The sequence below is a fragment of the Squalius cephalus genome (genome assembly GCF_949319135.1).
Source record: "Squalius cephalus genome assembly, chromosome: 3".
In the NCBI taxonomy this organism is placed as follows: Eukaryota; Metazoa; Chordata; class Actinopteri; order Cypriniformes; family Leuciscidae; genus Squalius; species Squalius cephalus.
The window spans coordinates 12,815,646-12,840,921 of NC_137124.1; the positions used below are offsets into that span (position 1 = coordinate 12,815,646).

At 35.5% G+C, this 25,276-nt stretch overlaps 2 protein-coding genes across 8 annotated transcripts in view; one reads left to right on the forward strand and one right to left on the reverse strand.

Moving 5' to 3' along the window:
• The first annotated feature begins 1,495 nt into the window (after positions 1-1,495).
• csrp3 (cysteine and glycine-rich protein 3 (cardiac LIM protein)) lies at positions 1,496-12,637 on the forward strand. 7 transcript variants are annotated; one of them, XR_013820719.1, is made up of 8 exons: positions 1,521-1,634; positions 2,473-2,604; positions 4,698-4,866; positions 5,806-5,935; positions 6,051-6,103; positions 6,172-6,265; positions 7,458-7,908; positions 8,084-8,843. XR_013820719.1 is itself a non-coding variant. In XM_079867828.1 (7 exons), exons 2-6 carry the CDS (start codon positions 2,493-2,495, stop codon positions 6,233-6,235), a joined length of 528 nt encoding a protein of 175 aa, XP_079723954.1. In that variant the 5' UTR covers positions 1,521-1,634; positions 2,473-2,492; the 3' UTR covers positions 6,236-6,265; positions 7,458-8,843. The 7 variants fall into 7 exon arrangements, 5 of the variants coding, with proteins under 5 accessions (XP_079723953.1, XP_079723954.1, XP_079723955.1 ...); XR_013820720.1 differs by lacking the exon at positions 6,051-6,103; XM_079867828.1 differs by having other exon boundaries at positions 7,458-8,843.
• zdhhc13 (zDHHC palmitoyltransferase 13) overlaps positions 8,476-25,276 on the reverse strand; it is a 17,386-nt gene continuing 585 nt past the window's right edge. Inside the window, exons 2-17 of the mRNA XM_079867820.1 lie at positions 24,805-25,016; positions 23,527-23,649; positions 22,215-22,292; positions 21,834-21,978; positions 21,651-21,715; positions 20,838-21,000; positions 17,918-18,043; positions 16,615-16,748; positions 15,069-15,169; positions 14,566-14,690; positions 14,131-14,193; positions 13,758-13,851; positions 13,575-13,658; positions 12,583-12,740; positions 10,667-10,764; positions 8,476-9,468 (exon numbers count right to left, since the gene is read on the reverse strand). Of these exons, the coding sequence (XP_079723946.1) occupies positions 9,324-9,468; positions 10,667-10,764; positions 12,583-12,740; positions 13,575-13,658; positions 13,758-13,851; positions 14,131-14,193; positions 14,566-14,690; positions 15,069-15,169; positions 16,615-16,748; positions 17,918-18,043; positions 20,838-21,000; positions 21,651-21,715; positions 21,834-21,978; positions 22,215-22,292; positions 23,527-23,649; positions 24,805-25,016 (1,914 nt within the window). The 3' untranslated portion in view covers positions 8,476-9,323. The remainder of the gene's footprint in view (positions 9,469-10,666; positions 10,765-12,582; positions 12,741-13,574; positions 13,659-13,757; positions 13,852-14,130; positions 14,194-14,565; positions 14,691-15,068; positions 15,170-16,614; positions 16,749-17,917; positions 18,044-20,837; positions 21,001-21,650; positions 21,716-21,833; positions 21,979-22,214; positions 22,293-23,526; positions 23,650-24,804; positions 25,017-25,276) is intronic.

Sequence of the window (25,276 nt, forward strand, 5' to 3'; positions counted from 1 at the left end):
AAAGGTTTTGATTGTTTCAGGTCGCTATGATTTGCCGGTTGCCTCCTTTCACCCCCACCCAGCACATCCACGTCAACTCCCTGCTCTCCCTTGGCCTCTGTGCATCATGGCCTCCTAATCATCCCCATATAAACTGATTGGCTGCATCACTCTGTCTGGAGTGTGGTGGGCGTTTTGGCACAACATGGCTGCCATCACATCATCCAGGTGGATGCTGCACATTGGTGGTGGTTGAGGAGATTCCCCCTTCCATATGTAAAGCGCTGTGAGTACCCAGAAAAGCACTAACCTAAATAAATGTAACAAATTATTATGAATGAATGAGGCATTTATATAGCACTTTCATATGTACTACTTTACCCCACAGGCTAGGTTTTAATTTTTTTATGTCATTCTAAAAATATAATTAGCCTATATTTTCCTTAAATTACACGTACTCCCTAACTACAGGCCTTACTAAACTTATATAATATATAACTGATGTTCTGCAAAGCAACACTTTATTTCATACTGCTGAAAATTAGATCACTTACCGTGAAATCTGTTTTCTCTCAGGTACGTCGCCAGTGTAAGCTTCACAGTGAATACTTCACTACATCACTCTTGTCAGCTTAGGGCATAGCAACAACAAAAAATGTATCATGACTTAATCTATTGGTTATTTTGGGGAAAATAGTAGGGGGGCGTTTTACACCAATGAGGCCTTTTCCCCCACATACCCTACTACTTCTTTTCAGATGGTTCAGAGAACATTTAGCAGTAACTACCTCATAACAAGTGCAAAATGATAAAATATACAAAACGTTCAAGGAGTGGTCTGGTTATGTGAACGTTAACTTTTTTGGGGGTGGCAGGTAAGACCCAGTGATTTTATTGGGGTGGCAAAAAAAATAAAAAATCCTGCTTAAAATCTAGAGAAAATCTACAAGTGTAAACGTACCAAAACGGTGAAGTGAGAACTTAGTTCAGCTGGAGTGTGAATGTGGCCTTTGTGCCAGAGCCATAGTTCTTTGAACTGAGAAAAGTCAGCTGTTAAAGCCGTTAAAATGCTTTCGCAACAGGGGTGGCCAAGCTTCTGTCCGAGGTGGCACTGGCACCACAACACATAGGCTAGCAACACCCCTGCACAAAACCACATAACCAAGAAATGCAATGCACTGACTCCAGCGTTAGAAGTAGCATAGAAATGATGCTAGTCAAGGACAGACTTTCCTTTTATATAATCATCCTAAACTTGAATTAATATTATAGAGAATATGACAGTTACAAGTCGTTTGTCATCATCAGTTTTAATATTCAGCCATACAGACCGATTCAATGCATTTGTGCAGCCGAACACCCACGCCTTTAAAATGGGGAACAAATGTTGTGGTGTTTGTAGAATATTTGCTCTCAGGACTGGAGACCATGCAGCTACATTGCATTTGTGTGTTGTCAGCTGTTAATTTAGGAGGAGGAGGATGGACTAATCTGAATGTCAGCACACCCTTTGGTCCTCTTGAAATGATGAGTGTGTGTTTGGAGCTGAGGGAGTGACGTCCAGGAGCCTATATAAAGACCTACCATAGAGGGCCAGAAATGGACATCATCAGGGACAGACGAGAAAACATTATTTCCAGAAAAAAAAAGATTGTGTAAGTAGAATTTGAAGATTTCTATTTGAATGGCTTCATCATTTGTGCTGTACTGACAATGTAGGGGAGAACTCATGTTAATTGGGACACTTTTTGCCATTGGGATGACTGGGGAAAAGTGTCCCAATCAACATGAATTCACCCCTATTGATATTTATTTAATTAAGCCTGTGAAGTGATTTTGCAAGAATTCAGGTTTAAAGTGATCAGATTATTATTACACGATCGCTTATCAGATAGCAATAGTACCCTACATTAGTATAGTTTGAAAGATCATGAAACAAATGTATTAATTCATTATTCGATATGCATTGTATAATGACTTTTTTTAACAAGTGTTACTGATTAATATTTTGGTCTTAAAGTATCCGTAATGTTTTCTCTCTTACAAAGCAAAGTGATCCAATTATGTTTTGATTTTGAAATGCATATAAAATACATATAAAATAATAACGTAATGTAAATAAATAATAAAAAAATAAATGCCATGTATTCCTTTAGCCGCACTTCTTTTAATCTGGCAGTGCCATTAATAAAAGACCTATTTCTGGACTCTTATCGTGGCATTCCACACTAGTGAGGTGATATTCTGCCTGCTTAAAGAGATGAGATAGAGACTAAATGACATATTCCTTTGAGATAGATACGATACATCTATTTTTATATCTGACCTATCACATATCACATAAATGAAGGTAGTCAATTTTTCTCCTTGTTTTCAAAAAATGGTGATACATTTTCACAGTTAGTAAACTGATTGTAACACTCATCCCTTTAAGTTGATGGTTTTTTGGCAGTTTTGGTTGATTGTCTCTCTTCCCCTCCCTGTAAATGTCAGAATCTTTGCCAGAGCCGAGGATGCCAAATTGGGGAGGAGGAGCCAAATGTTCGGCCTGTGAGAAGACGGTTTACCATGCTGAGGAGATCCAGTGCAACAGCCGGAGCTTCCACAAAACCTGCTTCATTTGCAGTAAGTCCACAATACAATTCAGGCATTAATTGTTACTCTTACTTACTAAAGTAAAAATTAAAGGTATATTAGATATCAGAATCAAAAAGTTTAAGCTCCGAGGGAGTCGGCATGAACGGAAGTTGTGATACACTTTTTTTCCCTATTGTGACATATATCGTGAATCGGCTTCTGTAACATGAAAAAATGTAGGGCGGGACTTGATTTTGTCCATTAAGAATTGATTGGATGGTTGTGGTTTGCCATTGGTCGATCTCTTGTGAGTGACAGGTTGCCCCGCCCTAATGCCAGTAAACACGTCATCAGAGAAGTCGCTGCAAGAGGGAGGGGAAGTTATTTTGATTAAAGATTATGAGGGTACCTGAAATAATGATATGCACTGATAAATCATTTATATACTAAAATATTCCATAAAAAAATTAAAATAATTTTCCTTGTTGGTTTAAGACATTTTGAAATTGCATGCGTCTCTCAGGTAAAAACATAATAATAACAAAAATATTTCCCATAGCAATTTTAGCCAGTTTGATGAATTTTAAAAAGCACAGATATTTTAGAGCAAAATAAGGATAATAGATGACTGAAAATGCAATTCTTTCACTATAGATCAAAACATCAACTAGTTCATTAGTGTGTCCAAAGTTATCGCTTGTCTGAGCAAATGTGCATTTTCTTTCCACTGAGTCTATTACACTTGAAAACAGATTTACCTTTTACTAAAATACTTACTTCAATAGCAACAATACATATTTGGATAGAGCAATAAACTTTCAGTCAGCATTCTTTTATGAATTTATCTAGTTATGTCAGAATAAGTTAGTTAATAAATCTTGATGAGGTGAAAAACCCCCCGAAAAAAACGAAACTAACTCCCATCAATATCAAGAGTGCTCTTTGAAATGTTTCCCAGTGAGCAGACAGCTTTCAGTGGCACAGCATTAATTCTTAAACGCTCGAGTCGTGCCAGGAGGGGTGTTGAGACTGGTAACACTGGTAGAGCTGACACCCCTGCAGTTCAACCATTCAAGGGCCTGTTTCCATCTGCTGTGGACGACAGCGGCCGCCATACTCTCAGCTCTCTCACAGCCTCTTGTTCATCCAGCCCAAAATTAGACACAAAGCCAAGCTCCCATGAGCCTCTTGAGCCGTCCTGGCTGAAAGTGCAGCAGCTGAGGAACACAGACAGGAGATGACAGCCCTCTGGAGGAGCTGGGAGATCACGGGACAACTCTAAACTCTCTCTCTCATATCAAATTCAAAAATCTGAGATTCTGTGTTGAATGTAGTATACTGTATTTTTTTGTTTTGCTGGTCTCAATACAACTAGTTATATATATTAACACCACTGTTCAAAACAGTTTTAATTTGATTTTTTTTACTTCAGCAAGAATTCACTAAACAAAAGTGACGGTAAAGATATTAAGAATGTTACAAAAGATTTCGATTTCAAATAAAAGCTGTTCTTTTGAACTTTCTATTCATCAAAAAATCATGAAAAAATGTATCAATGATATTAATAAGAAATGTCTCTTGAGCAGCAAATCAGCATTTTAGAATGATTTCTGAAAGATCATGTGACACTGAAGACTGGAGTAATGATGCTGAAAAATCATTTTCTAACTATTTTATGTTTTGGTGAATTGCATGCTAATTCATATGAATCCGTAAAATATCATTTCTTTTTAAAAAAAGAATTGTATGATCTTCTGACGCCCCAGAGACTCTCACTTTTTTTCTAAAAACTGTACATTTTCATACGATTTACTTTGTATACATTCTTATGAAATTGCCACCTTGTAAAATAGTTTGCTATTAGCATGAGATCAGGTTGGAAAATTCAGCTTGCCATTGCAGGAATAAATTAAGTTTGAAAATATATTAAAAGAGAAAACAGCTATTTTAAATTGTAAGAATATTTCACAATATTAATGTTTATATTGTATATTTTGGACAAATAAATGCAGCCTTGGTAAGCATAAAAGACTTTCAGAAATATTTGAATGTTAGTGTATATTTTTAATTCTCATATACATATTTATATTTGATATGGTATTTATGCCATATTTTAACACAGATTTGTTTGTGTTTTTTAGTGGTTTGTCGTAAAGGTTTGGACAGCACAACAGTTGCAGCACACGAGTCTGAGATTTACTGCAAATCCTGCTACGGCAAGAAATACGGTCCCAAAGGTTACGGGTACGGCCAGGGTGCCGGAGCGCTGAGTTCTGACCCGGTGAATAATGAAGAACTTCAGCCTCAAGAGTACGTCCTGAAAATAGCTTTCACATGATTCTTGTAGAGACAGCAGCAGTGCAGTTTCCAAGACAATGATGTAATTAGCCTAAAAACTAATTATTTAAATCATGGTGAGGTGAGGGAGTGACACAAAACCTTGTCAATTACACAACAGTTTTCAATTAAAAACAGCATGTTTTGGCCGTTCATTTACATGACAACTGGGCCTGAAAACAAAAACTTTTGAAAACGGGTTCAGAGTGATTTGAAAACAATACCGTTATCGTCTCTATGTAAACTACAAAAACGCAAATTTGTGAAAAAAACATGTTCAGTCTAGTGTTTCTTTACAAAGTGACGTCGCCAACTACTGGCCTGACATGAATAATACAGCGTTTTTTAATCGTTTCTGCAGATCCGTATGAACGGGGAACATTTTTGACAACATTTACATTTGCATTTGACAACATTTTGACAAAAACGTTTCTGTTTTTAGTGCATCGTTGTCGTGCAAATGTATCCTGAATTACGCTGTGATTTTCATTTACTGCTAATGTTGAAAATTTAAACCGACTTACTTAGGGTACGTTTACAAGACAACGATGTAGGAAAAGTTTTTAGTTCACACGGATCCGCGAAATCTACTAAAAACGCTGTATTATTAATGCCAGGCCACTAGTTGGCGGTCACTTTATAAAGAAACACCATGACGAATGCGTATCACCGTTTTCGGAGATCATAACAGTATCGTTTTCAAAAACTTGCACGGAAACCAATTTTCGAAATGTTGCCTTTTCACGCCATCAAAAGGCTGTTGTCGTGTAAATGAACGGCCAAAAAACGTTCCGTCTTTAGTTAAAAGTGGTGTCGTGTAAACGGCCCCGAAGAATTTAGACAGTTTTATTTACACTTGAATTTAGAATATTGTTGTTTTGTGTTTCTTATGTGTGTGTTTAACACATTAAGGTCTAAAGCTCGTCCGACATCTGCGAACTCGAACCCAAGCAAGTTTGCGCAGAAATTTGGGAGTACGGATCGATGTCCCCGCTGCTCCAAAGCAGTCTATGCAGCGGAGAAAGTCATGGGCGCTGGAAAGGTAAAACTGCAGTTACGATGAAAGCCAGAAGCTGGCTCAGAGTTTTTGCTACTATATGCTGTGTTATGATATGAAATGTATTAATATTAAACCATTTAACCGCCGGTATAAGCAGATTTTGAGGAACTGTTCCATTCTCAGCACTCCTGCAATCTGCTGCTGTCACAGGTCAGTGCTGTGTGAAGCAGATTTTACCGTAGTACTTTATCAGTCTGTCACTGGTTCTGATCCAACAGCCCTGGCACAAAACCTGCTTCCGCTGTTTATTGTGTGGGAAGAGCCTGGAGTCCACCACGGTGACGGATAAAGACGGAGAGCTCTACTGTAAAGGTACGATCAATCAAATAATCTAATATCACTTAACCAATCAATAGATGGTCAGTTTGATAGACCTAGTTATTGTTCAGCAGCCATTACAGGCCAATCGATGCAATCAAGAGAACAAATACTGTAGCAGTGATTAAAGCCTGAGTGATGTGTGTTAGTTGCATCATGATGACTGTTTTTGATCATGCTAACACAAATTTGCATTGAATATTGAGATAGAATGAGAACAACATTTTAAGGTCCCATTAGTTAACAACGTTGTTGTTGCAGTGTTTATCCTTCTTTGTTAACCTTAGTTAATAAAAATGTATCTGTTTATTGTTAGTTCGGGTCCATTAAATATCATTAACAGATACAACTTTTAATTTTAATAATGTACAGCACCTGTCAAAAGTTTGGAAACTTTACAATTTTTTTATGTTTTTGAAAGAATGTCTCTTATGTTCACCGAGGCTGTATTTATTTGATCAAAAAAACAGTAATGTTGTGAGATATTGTTCCAATTTAAAATAAGCATTTTGTATTTTAATACATTTAAAAATGTAATTTATTGCTGTGATGCAAAGCTGAATTTTCAGCATCATTACTCCAGTCTTCAGTGTCACATGATCCTTCAGAAATTATTACAGAAATTATAATTAATTACATTTCTGATTATTGAAAACAGCTGCTTAACATTTTTGTGGAAACAATGAAACCATTCAAATATTTGTGGTAAGAATGAAAAAAGAAAGAGGGAAATTAATACTTTTATTCATCAAGGATGCATTAAATTGTTCAAACGTGATGCCATTTATGTTACACATTCTATTTTTATTTATATTTCAAATAACTGCTTTAATAAATGTAATGACTGTTCATTGAACTTTCTATTCATCAAAGATTCCTGAAAAAAAGTATAATTTCCACAAAAATATTAAGCAGCACAATTATTAATTGACATTAATAATACACGTTTCATCATATTAGAATGATTTCTGAAAGATCATGTGACACTGAAGACTGGAGTAATGATGCTGAAAATTCAGCTTTGATACCACAGGTATCATAAATTACTTTATTGTAAAGTGTTTCTAAAAAATATTGGTAATTATGGAATATTGCTGAATACCAGTTGAACCTTAGCCAAGATTTATTTTATTATTCTTAAAGTTTTTGTCATCTGATTTCTCCATTTCCTTTTTTTTTCTTTCAGTTTGCTATGCCAAAAACTTTGGTCCAAAGGGGCGTGGCCTTGGGAACATGGGCGTGGTCGAGGACACTGATTGACAAGTTTAAACCAACCCAGTCCAGCCTCCTTTTCACTGCACACAACATTTGAATACAACTGTGGGAAATCGCCTACTAGTGGCAGTCGTAATAGTAAAGGAAGGAGAGCAACAACAAGGGCATTCACCATGGTGGAATGAATAAATTAGTACAAAAACACACATTATATAATATATATCTCCTGTGATTAGACCATATGCTGCGTGTTGCATAGGCTATCATCCAGTCTCTTACGTTGACATTTATAATGCATCTAAAGCTCAATTCGGATCCAAACATTACGCACCTGCATGACGCATTGCCCCTGCGCGATTTTCCATGGGAAATTAATGACTTCCGTCGAATTAACGAGGAATGTCGTGTGCAATAAAAAGGTGGCTTTATACTTGAAGCTGAAGTGTGTGATTTCTGCCATTACCAAACAGAACTGCACAAATATATGGGGACGCTTAAGCAGTGTAATGCTGTGATGGTGCCAAATGTTTACACTTTTGGGAAACTTATCTTACCAATAGCAAAGTATTTTAACAAACATTTTTTTACACACTTCAGCTTTAAACATCTCATGTTGATGCTATGCACACAGACTGCGGCATAAATCAAATGTATTACAATCATTTTACTCCTGTCTACTGTAACTGTTTTTAATGCTATGACATGGGATACAAAGAATAAATAAAGTCATCCAACATTGATTAAACGACGATCTGTAACCAAGAAAAAGCACTTTAAATATAGTAATCTTATAAATCAACTAACGCACATTCACACCATTTAATACAGTAATCAGTTCAGGGTAATAAAGTATCTCCAAAATTCTTCGTTATTAGATAATATGTGGTTATAATGGAAGTTACTCAATATTAACTTGTTATTTTAGCCCAACAACCAATAATAAACATCAAAATATACCGTGACCTGGAGAAACACTCTTGAGCCGCAAATTATGAAAGTGATTTATTCCAAAGCACAGGATTCAGCACATTTCCCTTATAATGACATACTGCGTGATAAAGTATAATGAATATTATTGATAACTGCAGCAAACAGCATGATGATGCCATCAGACATGAGCCTGTACTACATAGTGGTTATTAAAGGCTAAAAAATAATATCAACTGCCACAGAAAATATGACTGATTACTCAGAAAATGTACAAAGGGCAATGTGATTCTAATAACTAAATGAAATATATTAAATTATGTGATTAATCTTGTATGTATAATGCTATAAATGCTGTGGTAGCTCAGGGGAGTGGTGGCGCATCTGATCATATCATTTAAAGTCATTTCAAATGCATTTTGATGCATCAAGGGATGTACGTTTCTCAAAATTACAAGAAATCAGATTTTCAGCCAATAATCAATTATCAGCAACTGAATTTGTAATTTGGTGCATTTTTAGTAATTATTTGTTTTGTAGAAATAAAATTGCTCTGATTTACAAATCTGTTCACAAAGAGGATAGTGGTCACTTCCTGTAAAAGGACTTGGAGTAAAACCCAAAACAATGTGATCTTACCGTACCTTACAAAATATTTCAGTTCAAAATATATCAGTATGCTTATAAACATTATAATGTATAACTTAAGCTGTAAGGCAAAATCTTTCCATCATTACCATGAATGCACATCACATATATATTTCGCTCAAATATAAAAGGTGAATGTTCTTGCAAATAGAACAAAAGATTATCTAAATTAGCATTCAGTCTATTCTTCCTTTTCATCTTTAAAAAGGCATTAAAAATCAAACCAATGGCTCTCCCTGAGTGGGTGACTGGCCTCTGGTGGTCAAACCGCATCGGGACCGCTGAACATGGGATGGTCTCTGCTGAGACCCATGGGATACTGTTGAGTCCAGTCCAGCACCATTGGCTTACAGAGACCGCAGCACCGCCACTGGAAGAAGTTCACCAGGTTCTTCACCACTCCAAGACTATGAGAGAAGAAACCACATTAAATATAAAACTCACACATTTATGAGTGTTATCACTGGAAGCTTGTTTCCGTCACAGAATAAAGCAATAAACAAAGGTAATTGTGAGTTTATATATCACAATTCTGAGAAAAACAGAATATAAAACCTCACAATTGTGAATTATAAAGGGAGAATTGCAAGATATAAACTTGAAATAAAGTCAGAATTGCGGAGATATAAACTGGCAATTGCAAGTAATAAAGTCAGAATTGTGAGATAAAAAGTTGATATTACTTTTTTTAATTGTGATTTTATATCCCACAATTCTGACTTTTTTTTTTAGTTTCTCACAACTGTGAGGGAAAAGTCATAATTGCGGGAAAAAGTCAGAATTACGAGTTTATATCTCGCAATTCACATTGTGAAATACAAACTCACAGTTGAATTGCAAGATATAAACTTGTAATTGCAAGAAAACAAGTATTTGCAAATTTTTATCTCACAATTCATACTTGATTACTCGAAATTTCGAGTTTATATCTCACAATTCTGAGAAAAAAACACAATTGCGATTTGTAACATCAGAATTACGAGAAATAAAGCCATAATTGCAAGATTAATAAACTCGTAATTGCAAGAAAACAAGTATTTGCACATTTTTATCTCACATTTCGGATTTTTATAACTTGCAATTTTGAGGGAAAAAGTCAGAATTGCGAGTTATAAATTCAAAATAAAGTCAGAATTGTGAAATATAAACTCGCATTTGTGAGACAAAGTAAGAATTGCGAGAGATATAAACTTGTAATTGCAAGAAAACAAGTAAAGTAATCGCGACTTTTTATAACCTCGAAATAGTCCGAATTGCGAGATATAAACTGGCAATAGCATGTTATAAAGTCCAAATTGTGAGGTATAAACTCACCATCGCAAGGAAAAGACAAAATTTGGAGATAAAAAGTCAACTACCTTCATTATTGCAAAATTTTATTTAAGTTTCTATTTAACAATTGTGAGGGAAAAGTCCGAATTGCAGGAAAAATCTCGCAATTCAAATTTATTTTCTTAACTTTCTAAAGTTCGAATTGCGAAATGTAAACTTGCAAGTCAGAGCGAAAAAAGTCAGAGTGGTGAGGAAAAAAAGTCACTAATACCTTATTCCAAGGCAGAAACAAGCCTCTATTTATGAGCCTTAAACTAGCTAAACTATGCTTACTTGAATGGGTTTTGTCTGAGAGAAGAGGCTTGAGGGAGTTTTCTCTGCCTGTGTGTCAGGTTAGCTCTCTCGACCGTCGTCAGTCCGAGGAACGCAACCTGTGAGGAAACAAAGCAAAGTATAAAGAGTGTGTCCATGCATCACAGGACAAAATTAACACTTTACACTATTGACCAGTATTAACTCCCAACAGGAAGTCAGGGCATGAGAACAGGTTCCTAATGCCTCTGCAGGGGGAACCTCTTTAGGCTAATCATGTGAGAACAACTTGAGAAATTCAGTCTTCTGCTGAAACACTACAGACATATGAGAAAATCATTAGTTACACCTTTTAAAAGACTTACACACCTTTATTTGTTCATTTTAATTCAATTATACAATTTAAAAAAAAGATATATATATATATTATTAATCAGTGTTATTTTAGTATCACTTATATACTATTATAATATTTATTAATATTTTGAATTTAATTTTAGTAATTTTGTTATGTGCATTTTTTTTTCTAGCTTTATTTTTATTTCAGTTTCAGTAATTTTGTACTTCAGCTTAAACTTATTTATTTCAGTTATTTTATTTAGTTAGTATTTCATTTTATTTCGGCTTTATTTCAATTATCGAAAAATGATTTTTAATAGTTTCAGTTAACAATAACAACAGAGGAATTAGTAATGGAAATATAACTTCATTAATAAGACCGCTAAGCAATGTTTACTCTCTACAAAAATGTAACAGCAGCTTTGAACAAAGAGCCACAAAATACCATAGCTTTCTAAAGTAGTGAATTTAACTTATGGGCAAAATTGCAATATTGCACAAATCATTTTGTTTCCATCCCATGTGTTCAAGAGAACAAAATCGTCAACTGGAACAAAATATCTAATAAAAATGGAAGTTGCAGCAATGGGGGAAGAAACTGTGGCTCTTTTTTCCAACATCAAATGACTTGCGTCTCAGAGAGCGCAGACAAAACACAATAAACGCTGTCATATTATGTAGCGTTCAGATGTTTAGGAACTCATTAATGTCAGACACTTCTGAGAGGGAATTAAACCAAATCATTCTGATGACAGACTTTGGCTCAGGCATTTCAAAATGATCAGACCAACGCTTGAGATGCTGTGCGATGTGATTGGTCCACTGGTTATTCCAGTTATTCAATCACATCCTCTTTTGAAGTAAAGTCACGTGAGATTTTTGGTACTCCTTCAGGGATTTATATGGTAAATGCGTTTCCATCGTAGTTTATTCACATGTCTTCCTATCGGATAAAAAAAATGTATCTGCCTAAACATGCGATATCCCAAAATGCCCATAAAAATAGGTGGACGGAAACACAGCTAATAAATATTGGTCTGAGGTCAATATTAGACTGATATAATATAAGTGCATAATTTAAATATGAAACTATTAATTTATTCTAGGTTGTAAAAGTATTAACAGTTTCTATTATATTTTATTCTGTGAAGAATTCTATTCGATTTTATTTTATTCGATTTTATTTCACATGACGTATATAAATACAGGTGAAACCCAAAAAATGTGAATATCGTGCAAAAGTTTGTGTATTTCAGTCATTCAAATTAAAAGGTGAAACTAATATATTTAGTATATATATAAAACTGCATACATATGCATGATTATACTTTTCAGAGGGCCGACATTTCTGCATTTAAAATCTTTTTTTTATTGATTTCATGTAATATTCTAATTTTCTGAGATTTTGAATTTGGGGTTTTCATAAGCTGTAAGCCATAATAACTTTTGCACGATATTCGAATTTTTCGAGTTTCACCTGTACTAGCCAAAAATATATGCCATTGTATCAGCTATATCACAAAAATAATGACATAGCTGTTCTCTCTGGTCCTTATATCCTAACTTGTATCTTAAAGCACATGATCTTCATCACTGACCTGGTAGAGCTGTAACAGCAGCAGGATGGAGGCCCAGCACGTGTGGAAGAAAGCGAAGCAGAAGATGTAAAGCACCCAAGGAGAGCATCCCATCAGAGCAGTCACCGCCCCCCACACACCCTCCTCCGTGTAGTGCAGCGGGCAGTGATTCGACCAGTCTACACACAGAGAAACACACATTATTATCATCCTCCTCTAGAGCATAATGTGACAGTGGTGAAAAGTTAGCGCTATGAATGGCTCATTACACTAACACTAGTCCGCAAATCACCCTGTATGGAAACATATGTTGAATGTAATGCAATGTAGATGAATTTGAAGATAAATTAAATGTGTTTTTACAGTATCTTTGTAGTTTATTTTATTTTAAAGCAGTAAAGAATATTTAAAACTGCATAAACTTTAAAACTTTGTTGCAACTTGGCTTTAATAAATAACGCAATTACTAAGATCAGTAAGATTTTTTTTTAAATAAATTAATACTTTTATTCAAAAAGGACACTTTCAATTGATCTAAAGTGACTGCAAATATATTTATAATTTCATGAAAATTTTCTATTTTAAATAAAAGCTGTTCTTTTGAACTTTCTATCATCAAAGAATCCTGAAAAACAAAATGTTTCACTGTTTCCACAAAAAATATTAAGCAGCACAACGGTTTTCAATATTGATAACAATAATCAGAAATGTTTCTTGAGCAGCAAATTATAATATTAGAATGATTTCTGAAGGATCATGTGACACTGAAGACTGGAGTAATGATGCTGAAAATTCAGCTTTGATCACAGTAATAAATTACATTTTAAAATGCTTAAAACAAGTTTATTTTAAATTGTAATAACATTTCACAACATTACTGTTTTACTGAATCAAATAAATGTATAAAATTTCAAATCAAATTTTTGTCAGCAGCACAATCTTTCAAAACTCATACTGACCACAAACTTCAGAACGGTAGTTTACTGTACATCTGAGTTGAAGTGGTGACTTACACTTAATACTGCCGTAGAACGTCCAAATGCAGAGGAAGTTCAGAGCCACCAGGAAAAGCACAAAGAACGGGTGATTTCTGGCGCCTGTGGAACAAGTTAGCATGAATAATACATAATGAGAGAGGAAAAAAATGAAAGAAAAAGACATACGTGTCATTAAACATCTTAGTTTGTGCATGTTACCTATGCAGCCATTGATCCAGATGGAGTGGTGGTCCTGTTTAGCAACACAGGCATTACAGTAAAAGCAGTGATTGGCTCTCATTGGCTTCCTCATCTGTAAAAACAAGGTTTTTAAATAACCTGGCATCAGACTTTGTAGAATGTTAACAATATGTGTTCCAGTCAGGAGAATATTACACAATATTACAGTAAAAATGTGCATGTTTTTTAAAACCATGACCTGACGGTTAGTGCACATGCTTGGACTCAATCAGTCTTAACACTTTTAGTAGGCAACAAGTGTGAATTGATCTGGTTTCATTTCCCAATCTGGTTTTCTTCTCATCATTGCCTGTCCTTTATATATTATAAATTAATAGACATAATAACTTACCATACATGAAGTACAAAATATCCTGGGATCCAGACAGCCCGCTTCTGCCAGAACCACAATATTCTACAGAGAGACAAGACGCATGAGACTAGAAAGAGCTTCACAGAACACTAAATGAATCATTAGGCCAACATGTATATTATTCTTGTTATGAAATCAAATGAGGCGGCAATGTCCTCATAGTTTCAAACGTAAATTTATGTCCCAGTTACACTTAATGTGCAAACAAGAAGATCATATCCAACGCCCCTGATACATATAACACTTGAATATACTGTACGTCTGTGTAATAAGAAGTTCTTTAAGAACTACCTAAAATGACAGAAACCATCTTTGGAAAAAAATAATTTGATGTGTTTTTTGTTTTGTTTTGTTTTTTGGCTCACGTTCCATCAGAGTGTGGCAACACACCAGCCAATCGCAGCCAGTCCTTACCTTCTTCTTCTCCTCCTCGGTTGCCTTGACGATCCCAGGGTCTGTCCTGCAGGAGCGGAGGTAGTAGTACAGTAAGGCTGTGATGTTGACTGTGAACAGTATCTGGACTGTAGCGCTGGGGTCATGTGAATGCACGTTAAGGCCTTTACGAGATATCACTTGTATTTCCCTCAAACAATGAATTTGTCATTCTCACATTTAGATTTATTCGTAAAGCATTTAGTCCTATCAATGAGAGAATAGCAGAAATCCAATTCTTCTGTGGAATATCTTTTGATTATTTATTAATCTTAATTAGTCTTATTTTTTCATTATTATTTGTATTATTATTAATTAAATTATTTATATTATATATATTTTTACCCCCCATTTCTATATAACATTTCTATGGACCTCCTAACACTTCCTTGCGGCCCCCAGTTTGAAAACAGAAAATCACATTTACAAGTGTGTGTGTGTGTGTGTGTGAGAGAGAGTGTTGTATGTGTATTATACAAGGATATCAGGTAGAAACCACAAGCCCCATGTGACCACCATCCAGAAGATAGAAGCCATGAGACTGGCCGAGGGAATCAAAGACCGCACCGCCACAGTCGCCAGCTGCCTACAGACACAAACAGGACAGCATTGTTAAGACACTTTCAAGAGTGGAAACAACCGCTCAACTTCTTTTCCTGATCTTTTTGTTCTGACCTCTAATGGTCTCTGTAACATTTAAAGGGATAGTTCACCCAAAACTGAAAATTCTGTCATCATTTACTCACCCTCAAGTTGTTCCAAACCTGCATGAATTTCTTTCTTCTGCTGAACACAAAAGAAGATATTTTGAAGAATGTCGGTAACCAAACATTTGACAGCAGCCATTGACTTCCATAGTATTTTTATTTCCATACTATGGAAGTCAATAGCATTGACTGTTTGGTTACCGACATTCTTTAAAATATCTTCCTTTGTGTTAAGCAGAAGAAAAAAACTCATACGTGTTTGGAACAACTTGAGGGTGAGTAAATGATGACAGAATTTAAATGTTTGGGTGAACTATCCCTGCAAGTAGCACTCTCAGGCTAAACAGAGCAGCTCTACTGAGCTTCCAGTGCCCTCGTGAGGAACTAAATATTATTGCACACTCGTACTTGACCAGTTCACATATTTGCATTTGCTTAAATGGGGGGGGGGGGGCCTCCTTTCTCTCTATACAGACGTACATCAGAGTAAAACGGCTTCTCAAACGAGAAAACATGTAGGGTGGGACATGATTTTGTCCATCAGGAATTGATTGGATGTTTGTGGTTTGCTATTGGTCGATATCATGTGAGTGACAGGTTGTCCCGCCCTCGCACCAGTAAACACGTCATCAGAGAAGAGATGTTGTTGATCTTTAATGACCTTTATCTGGATCATTTATAAAAATGCTGCACTATTTCATAAAAAAATCAAAGAATTGTCCATTTTGCTTTAATGTTTACTTTAATCATCTGTTTCAATCTGTTCTTTCATCTGAATCTTTAAAAAATAATTTGCTTAATTATCTGATGTATGTGCAATGGCATCACAAATTATATAAACAGATTCAATAAGACATAATATTTAATAATCAATACAATTTAAATACATTTTAATAAAATCAAAATGTAATACTAAACCAGTTGTTATGTTATTCTGGGTAGCTGCTTATTAAATTATTCTTTAATTTGTCTGTTGTTGTTTTGTTTTGACCTGCTTTGCCATCGAGACAGACAAAATGAGGCAATAATTACAAAATTAACCAACAAAGACCATTCACATCTTTTCTTTTCTGCCAAAAACATGCAATTGATTTTAAACTATCAATAGATTTTAAACTATCAATATGGTGTGCATAGTTTTAGTGAACAAAATGTTAGTGAATATGTTATATGAGCAATTTGTGTTTAGTCATTTAAGACATACAATCAGTCACATCATATCCAACGCAAATGCGTCTGTTGTGAAAATGGTAAATATTGTAGCTACAGGGCATTTTAAATCTAAATGAAAAATGAATGAATAAAGGCAGTGTGTTTGTTGCACCTTGATGTGAGGTTGATCACAGCCATGATGCAGGCCAGCAGAACACCCTTCAGTAACCAGGACTCGCTCTTCATGTCTAATATGGCACCGATGGCTCCGACCGCAACAACACTGAACACAGACTGTAGACATACCTGAAACAGACAAGCACACACACACACACACACACACACACACACACACACACACTCACACTCTGAATAATGAACTCTTTTCAACAGCAATGAAAAATCAGGGTTACAGCAGAGGAATGTGGGTCAGAGAATAAGTGGAATGTTATTTTCTTGTTTAATAAAAACCTAAAAATGGAGAATTCTCCAGGGCCAAACACACATTATGAGAGAAATTGGCTGCTTTTGTTTCTGAAAGCTTAATTCAAGGTTAAATACAGCCCTGGGATTTCAAATAATCGCCTTGCGTCTTCCTTAATAAGGTTAGTGAGAGTGGTGTGTGTGGGAATGTGTGTGTGTGTTTGCCTGAAGCGGTTGTAACAAATAAAACTGGGATCCACATGCAATGAAACACTTTTTTTTTTTTACCATTAAACTTTATGCTTTACATTTTCTTAAGAAAATGTTATTTACTATTATGAATGTGAATTATTATTATGATAATTTATATTTATACATTTATTCATATTTTTAACATTCATTAGCTTTTTGAAACAATATCTAAAACATTACACTTTTAAATTAATAAAAACCTTCATGTTTTTGTTAATAATAATAATAATAATAATAATAATAATAATAATAAATGTGAAGACACATTTTATAGATAACATTTTTACAAAACAATTCAGTAATAATAATAATAATAATAATAGTTATTTTTAACTATTAAAGTTATTTTATTTAGAGTTATTATTTTTTTTAATTATCCACAATAACACAGCATCCACATCATATTCAATAATAATAATACGTTTATAAATTAAATATTCTAATCTATGAAATTTACTGTAATATTATTAAATTAATATAATATAATTAAATTAATATAATTAAGATCATATCCATATATTATAACATTCACATCATATCCAATAATAATGAGTATATTAAAATAGACAATTTTACCATTTATTTTTATTAAAAAAATAAAAATAATTATCTAATACATTCTGAGTTCTATCTATAGCACAAATGCTTAATACTACGTTAAAATTAGAGGTTTGTTCAAATCCAAAATACCTACATTTTTAGAGCATCAAATCTACATCACAAAGTGAAACCTGATTTCTAAATATTTTAAACATAAATGGGTTTAAACTTGGCATGAGTGTGTGTGAGCATGAGGTTACCTTGTATCTATTGAGCAGTTTAAAACATGTGGAGTTGGCTTTGATTCGTTCCGCCTTCGTCGCACTGAGTGTGTGAATGAGCAGAGGGCTGTGCACCTGGTGTGCCAGGTCAATGGGAGTGTGACCCTGAAAATAACACAACCACATCAGCAACACAAGCTAATGCTCAATTTACAAACTGAACGGCCAGGTGAGTGAAGAGCACTGCTTCAGAACCAGTTTACAGCTATTGTTCTGCTGGTTTAAACGGCATCATAACAGCTTTGGATTTAGTTATGGACATGTAATAACTAACAATAACACATTTAAGATGTATGTGGAACGAATGCAAGTACTTTCACATAGGAATAACTGTTAAAGGTCCCATTGCATGGATTATTTTATTATTTTAGAATGTTTCCTGGGGTGCCCTTATAATGTTAGTATGTTTTTTAGATCTAAAGTTGTTATAATTTAGAAATAAAAGGCATATTTCCTAGCCTGATTTTAGCCTCTGATTTGAACGCTCTGTTTGAAGGGGCGTGTCTGTGTGAGACTTCAGTGTAAACGCCCACTGCTGTTATTGGCTGACATGCTTGCATATGAAATATTTAGCATTACATGTGGAACTCTCTCGAAAACTTTTACTATTGCAGCTATTATACGTTTTTACTATTACAGCTATCGGGATTAACGAATCGTGAGAAGTTTTTTAAGTATTTAGATCTATTCCCATCACATAAAAGGTTGCAGTGATGAGCATTGAGCAGATGACAGCCTGTTGATCGCGTGAATGAAGATCTTATCATTGCAACGCAGTTTCTGCACTCTCACTAATGATTTCACATAATGCAAACATGAGGTAAGTACAGTAAGAGCTTCGTTGTGCAGTGTAACAGCGTCACTGATTTCATAACGAGTTTTGGCAAGTGCCCAGTTAAACTCGCGCTGTGTGATTGACAGCTTGGGCGATTGGAAAGGGATTGTTCTTTGATCACTTTCTGTATATTAATCAAAGTTTAAGTAAGATTATTTTCATCCTACTAAGTAGGGGTGTAACGGTACGTGTATTCGTACCGAACCGTTTCGGTACAGGGCTTTCGGTTCGGTGCACGTGTGTACCGAATGACTGAATGCAATATTTTGTGTGCGGAACATAGGTACATTTTCGTGTTTCCACACGAACATATTAAGTGGCGGAAGTCTCCGCGTTCAGCGCAAATCCCGCCCTGCAGCTGATTCTAATGTTTTTTCCTATTAGACATTCTCTGGTTTTACCCGTCGTCACTGTAACAATGAAATAGACTGCAGGGCGAAAAAAAGCTTTTCCGCTTCGTGTGCGCCGCCGCACTCTCCGTTCCGTGGCGTGCGCGCGCGCGCGTGTGTGTGTGTGTGTGTCGGCCCGCTGCGCTCTCTGCTCAATGTTCGAGTCCGTGTTTGCGCTGCGCGTTCTGCTCTGTCGTTAACGGCCCAAACACTCCAATCATGTACCAATCATGTACCGATCACGCACTGGAAAAGCAAAGTCCGCTCAAATAAGGTGAAATTTCTCAGTAGTAACTTAGATTTCTGTTTGCTGAGCTGGTATAGTTATGCTGGCAACAATGGTAAAATGACCTGCTCTGATCACATGCTCTGGTAATAATAGCTTTGTACTATAGCTTTGGACTACATTTTATTTTGATAATTATTAAAAAAGTGGAAAAAAAAATCGTAAATTGATTGTTGATTGATTATTGAAAAATAATAATACATTAATATATTTGTTTAATATTATTTTAATATAGGGCTATTTTCTGTTCCTGCACTGTAATCATAGTTATTTATTTATATTTTTCATTATATTTTATTATGTGATATTGGTTTGAGACTGAGAGTATTTTATTTAGTGGAGAACTTTGCAGCAGTATTTTATTTCTTATTCTTTTTTTATTTTATATCTATTTTATTATATTTTATTAAAAAGTGTTTAAAAAAGTGTAAACAACTTGTTAAAAAAAGTTTATAGTAATAAACAACCTGCAGTTTAATGTTTGCATTTCTTTCCCTTACTGTACCGAAAATAAACCGAACCGTGACTTTAAAACCGAGGTACGTACCGAACCGTGATTTTTGTGTACCGTTACACCCCTACTACTAAGAGAAACGACGTGAAGTTGATCGTTTAGTCACTGGCTTGATTTACTGATGCATAAACAGTATTGAACGACTTTGAGAGAAAGATTATCTGTCTGAACTTGAACAATTACACATCAGAAATTCACATAACCCACTGGTTCTTCAGAGGCTCGGATGAAGGAACTAAAAAAATACTTTTGTGTTCATTTGTACATCCAAACACTGAGCAACTGCCATGCTTCGCTCGTTTGCAAGCCATGATGTCTCTCAAGGAAAAAACAATATCGTGCTCGCGCAGCTCATTTTCTCCTGGGCGGGACAAATTCTTTTTGCGGGCAAAGAAGAGAAAGGGGAGGTAACCTTTCCCCTTATGACGACATAAGGGGAAGATTTCTAGATTCGCCCGTCTGAGCTTTCATTTTCTTAAAAATACCCAGGGCTTGGTTTACACCCATCAAAACATCTAGCCACTGGGGGATCATAGGCAGGCTAGGGGAAATTCATATTAAGGTTAAAAAACCTCATAAAGTGAAATTTTCATGCAATGGGACCTTTAAACAGAGAGTTACTGACAGACTGGGAAGAAAGGTGCTGCAATGTAAAATATGTGAAAAATGATAAAAGGCCATAATAGGTCCTCTTCAAGGCCAGCCTGTAACTGCTGTTATCTTATTCGCACAGATAACGTGACATACTTAAAACATAAAATCAAAGTTGACCCGATTTAATTTCTTAATAAATAATAAATCAACCAAAAAATGTAATAACGTTATTCTCCCTCCATGAAATGTAAGCAAGCTGAAGGGTGTGTGTGGACACTTACATTGGTATTCTCCAGGTCCACGCTGGCTCCAGCCTCCAGCAGGATGTGGGCCGCATCCACATTGCCGGCCAGTACAGCACAGTGTAGAGGAGAGTTTCTGTTCACTTTATCCACCGCGTTCACTGAAGCGTTGCACTTTATCAGGAAGTTTGTGGGTTCAGGTCTGTGTTTCAGCAAACCACAGCAACAAGGTGTGAAAAGAGAGAAACACCAGCACTGGAAAGAGTTTAACTACAGCCTATATCAAGACACACATTGTCAGCCAGGCCACATCTGATATACATGATAGATGTTCTGAGTGAAGGTTCTAAAATTAACACTAGCTAAGTGCCAAATGTCAGTAAAAGATAAAAAGAGGACTATAAAACATGAAAATACAAAGAAAATTTTAATTTTGTGAAATATTATGACAAATAATACTGACATTATTAAACTGTTTTCTATTTTAATATTTTAAAATGTAATTTATTCCTGTGATGCAAAGCTGAATTTTCAGCATTTCCAGTCTTCAGTGTCACATGATCCTTCAGAAATCATTCTAATATGCTGATTTAGTGCTCAAGAAACATTTCTGATTATTATCAGTGTTGAAACCATTTCGGAAACCGTGACACGCTAAATATATGCTATATACGCTAAAATAAAAATTTTCGATTAAAGATCTTTTAATCAAATTGTGATATTACATGATGAAAAATGAAATAACTGACTTTTAGAATTGACTATGTTACTCTACTAAAGCCAAAGGAAATATTTTAATATAATACAGGAAAACATTGACTTTGTATTGTGTCTTTTTTCAACTGGTCTTACCCAATTATTTTTTGTGCCCCCAACATCAGTGGGGTTTGTCCATTTATGTCCGGTGTATCCACTTCCTGCAACAACACAGGAACAAGAAGTGTATTCAGCGGCATTACTCAATATTCAAACCCTTTATCGTCATTTAAAATGTCACTGTGTGTGTGTGTGTGTGTGTGTGTGTGTGTGTCACACCTGTCCTTTGGCCATGAGGTAGGCAGCAATGGGCATATGCTGGAAGAGCACAGCCAGATGGAGACTGCGATACCCTTCACCATCTGCTAATGATGGATCAGCTCCATAACGCATCAGCTGAATGACCATAGACAAATGACCCTGCCTGTTCAGAGGTGACAAAGAACACCATCGGGAGATATCAAACACTGTCAAGAGCAAGCAAACGCGGCAAGAATCAACATTTTTCAAAGCCATTTTTGCAATGACATTTAACCAACTGGAATTTTAGTGACTTGTATGATGTATGAATGCGGATGTCAGCTCTTCTATCATTACATTAAAGAGGACATTATGTGTCATTGCAAAATGATCTCTATTTCAGCTGGGAATGTATCTCACCGTATGGCCCAGTGGAGTGGTGTAGAATTCAGGTCACCGCCTAACTGGTCTATGACAGCACCTTTAGATATGTAGTATCTATGAAATACAGCAGAACATATGCATACAAATAAGAACAGGTTTAATAAACTCCAGTGAATTGATGTGAAGTGTTACAACATTTAAAAGTAGGAATGCACTGATATTAACGTTTTGGCTGGAACGATAACTGATAATTCTACATTTGAAAGCCATTAACAGATATATTGGCTGATAAATCTAAATCCAATCAAAATTTTTGAGAGCCTGATTACAAAAACCAAAAAGTCTCACCATTAAAAGCCCCAAGCGCACAATTATAATGTTGCACTTCACCGATTTTTTCTTTTTGAAGTGATTTCAATCATATTTCAAGCAATACAAAACTATCACGGTGAACAGTGCGCATCTGAAGGAAATAATCCATTATTTATCGGCTTCAAGACATCGGACAAATTTACTCATCGGGCTGATAACGGTAACATTAAAAATGAACGTATTTTGGCCGATATCTACATGATAGCCGATATATAGTACATCCCTATTTTAAAGTGATCTATAACCTTGAACTAGAGCTGCACGATTAATCATTAAAGGATCACAATCTCAATTAAAACAGCCACGCAATCTTATTCCTAAATGACAATGATTCATCTATGTCTATTAAACCTTTGAGAAGAACGATCACACTGCAACCTTCAAATCTGCATTAGTGCTGTTGCTGACTCAGAGAGAGCAGTTATCATGTATAGGTGTCAAACAGCTTCACAAAAAGCCTTTTTAACCACAAACATTCAAATTATCACAGAAATACTTGGATAAATGATTATAGTTCAGAAGATATTAACACTAATGTCTACACAATCTATTAAAACAGAGTAAAACACTTTGAAAGTAACTTACGCTTCAAATAAAGATTGTTTATCTAAATTGTAGGTGGTGACAAGTGACTTAAATTTGATTTGCCATTGAATCATTCATTCAAGAGATTCGTAAAAAAAAAAAGAAGCAGATTAATTTAGTAATGAAACATGTCATTGAATAATTCACTCAAACCAATTAAAAAAAAATCGAATTAATTAAATATCTTTAAAATGGACTGCAGCAATTCAATTAGTCCGAACCTATAGTAAATCACGTTATTTTGTTTAGTTGTCTATTCAAAATCGTGGGAGAATAACGATCCCTAGATCAAATTGTGATCAATTTATCCAGAATCATGCAGTTCTACCTTGAACCTTAAACTAAATCAACTTATAACTCCATGAAAAAGGCATGAAACAACAAATCTTACTTGACAATATCTGCTCGATTGTTGATGGCAGCCCAATGGAGCAGCGTAACATTCTCTTTGTCAGGCTGCCTGACGTCATAACCAGCCTCTATAAGTTCTTTACACCTCTCAAGAGCACCAAACCTGCAATTTAAAACAAATAATGGAAAAACTTTGTTTATTTCTGCATCATACACACATACACATCAGGTTCTCTGCTGGAACAAGTGATAAAACAGATATGCACCCTCTAATGGAAATGAAGTATTTGAGCAGTGTGTGAAGCATGCAGGTGAGACAACACATATGGACACCGCTTGAGTTAGAAAACCAGATAAAACATGTCCTGAACTAGTGTTGTCACAATACTGGAATTTCTAACCTCGATACGATACCTTGAAAAGTATCGATATTCGATACCATTTCCAGTACAACAGGGAAAAAAACACTGTGTATACTGTCATACAGATATTTTTAATACGATTTCTTTTTTTGTCCATAGAAGTCTAGGCAATCAAAAATTTCTTCTGAAGAGATCACTTTATATTATAAAGCTTTTAAGCTTTTTTCATATATAAACATTGATCAATTACCATTACAATTATCTCACAAATATTTGCTAACTCAATGTATTTGTTTTTACAGTGTGGTAATTATGTTGCAATAGCTTACAGCACAAGGAAGCTCCGTTTCAAATGGTAAATTGAATTTTAAAAAGACAAGTAAAAAGTAATAAAATAATAATACTCACCAAGTAGGCATTATTGACCATGAATTTGACCATTAATAAGGTGCGAAAAATAGCTAATTTTTGGCACTTGTATTTAAGAGGCGGCTTTATTATGTGCGCGCTGCGGATGTGAGTGCAAAATCTGCGGGAATGAGTAGAATTATGCGCAATCCCGTGCCGAAATTCAGACCCAGTCACATCAACACTATTTAACCGGAGTGAATGAGAGGAGGCGGATGTGTGTCAACTCACTGCCGGAGAGCAAGAGAGCGCAGCTGGTATCGGTGTATCAATTCGATACTGCAGAAAGGAGTATTGGAATCGTCTCAGATATTTCAGAATCGATACATATCGAAATATCGATATTTTTGACAAGACTATCCTGACTTGAACATCATTTTTTTTCATGAGATTTATGCTTTAATTCACAGAATTGCACAAATACTTTCACAGCTGTGCCCAAAATTCTCCAGGGTATTTTAATAACATCACCAGCTGTTAAGCATTCCCAGTGATGCGAAAGTGTAATCCCATTAATGTTTATTGCATTTCAAGGGAATAAGTCTTACTGTGTTGCTTTGACGATATCCCAGGAACTGCTGTCCTCAGGGTGCGAGAACTTCCTCGGCTGCTGCGTGGAATCAAGAGGTCCCGGGCCCTGGAAGCTGCCGGGCATGAAACCACCAAAGCCAGGACCTCCATGACCTCCATGACCGTGGCTGTGGGAGTGGCCACCGCCGTGTCCATGGCAACTGTCACCCATGTGACCATGGGAGTGGCACTGTAAATCAAAACATTACAGGCTATTTCTGACTGATGTTAAAAATTAACACAAAATGCAAATGGTTTGTGATAATTAACCAATTGAATAATTGATAGAAAGGGCAAACTTATTTTTATTATTGATAAGTGCATGACAAGGCTGGTCATGTGATGACAACATGGCAGCACCCATGAGGGAGAGACCCTCTCAATGGAAAATAAAACACATATTTTTCTATAAGACTGATAGGTCTGGAGTCTTTATGTCAAGTATGTATC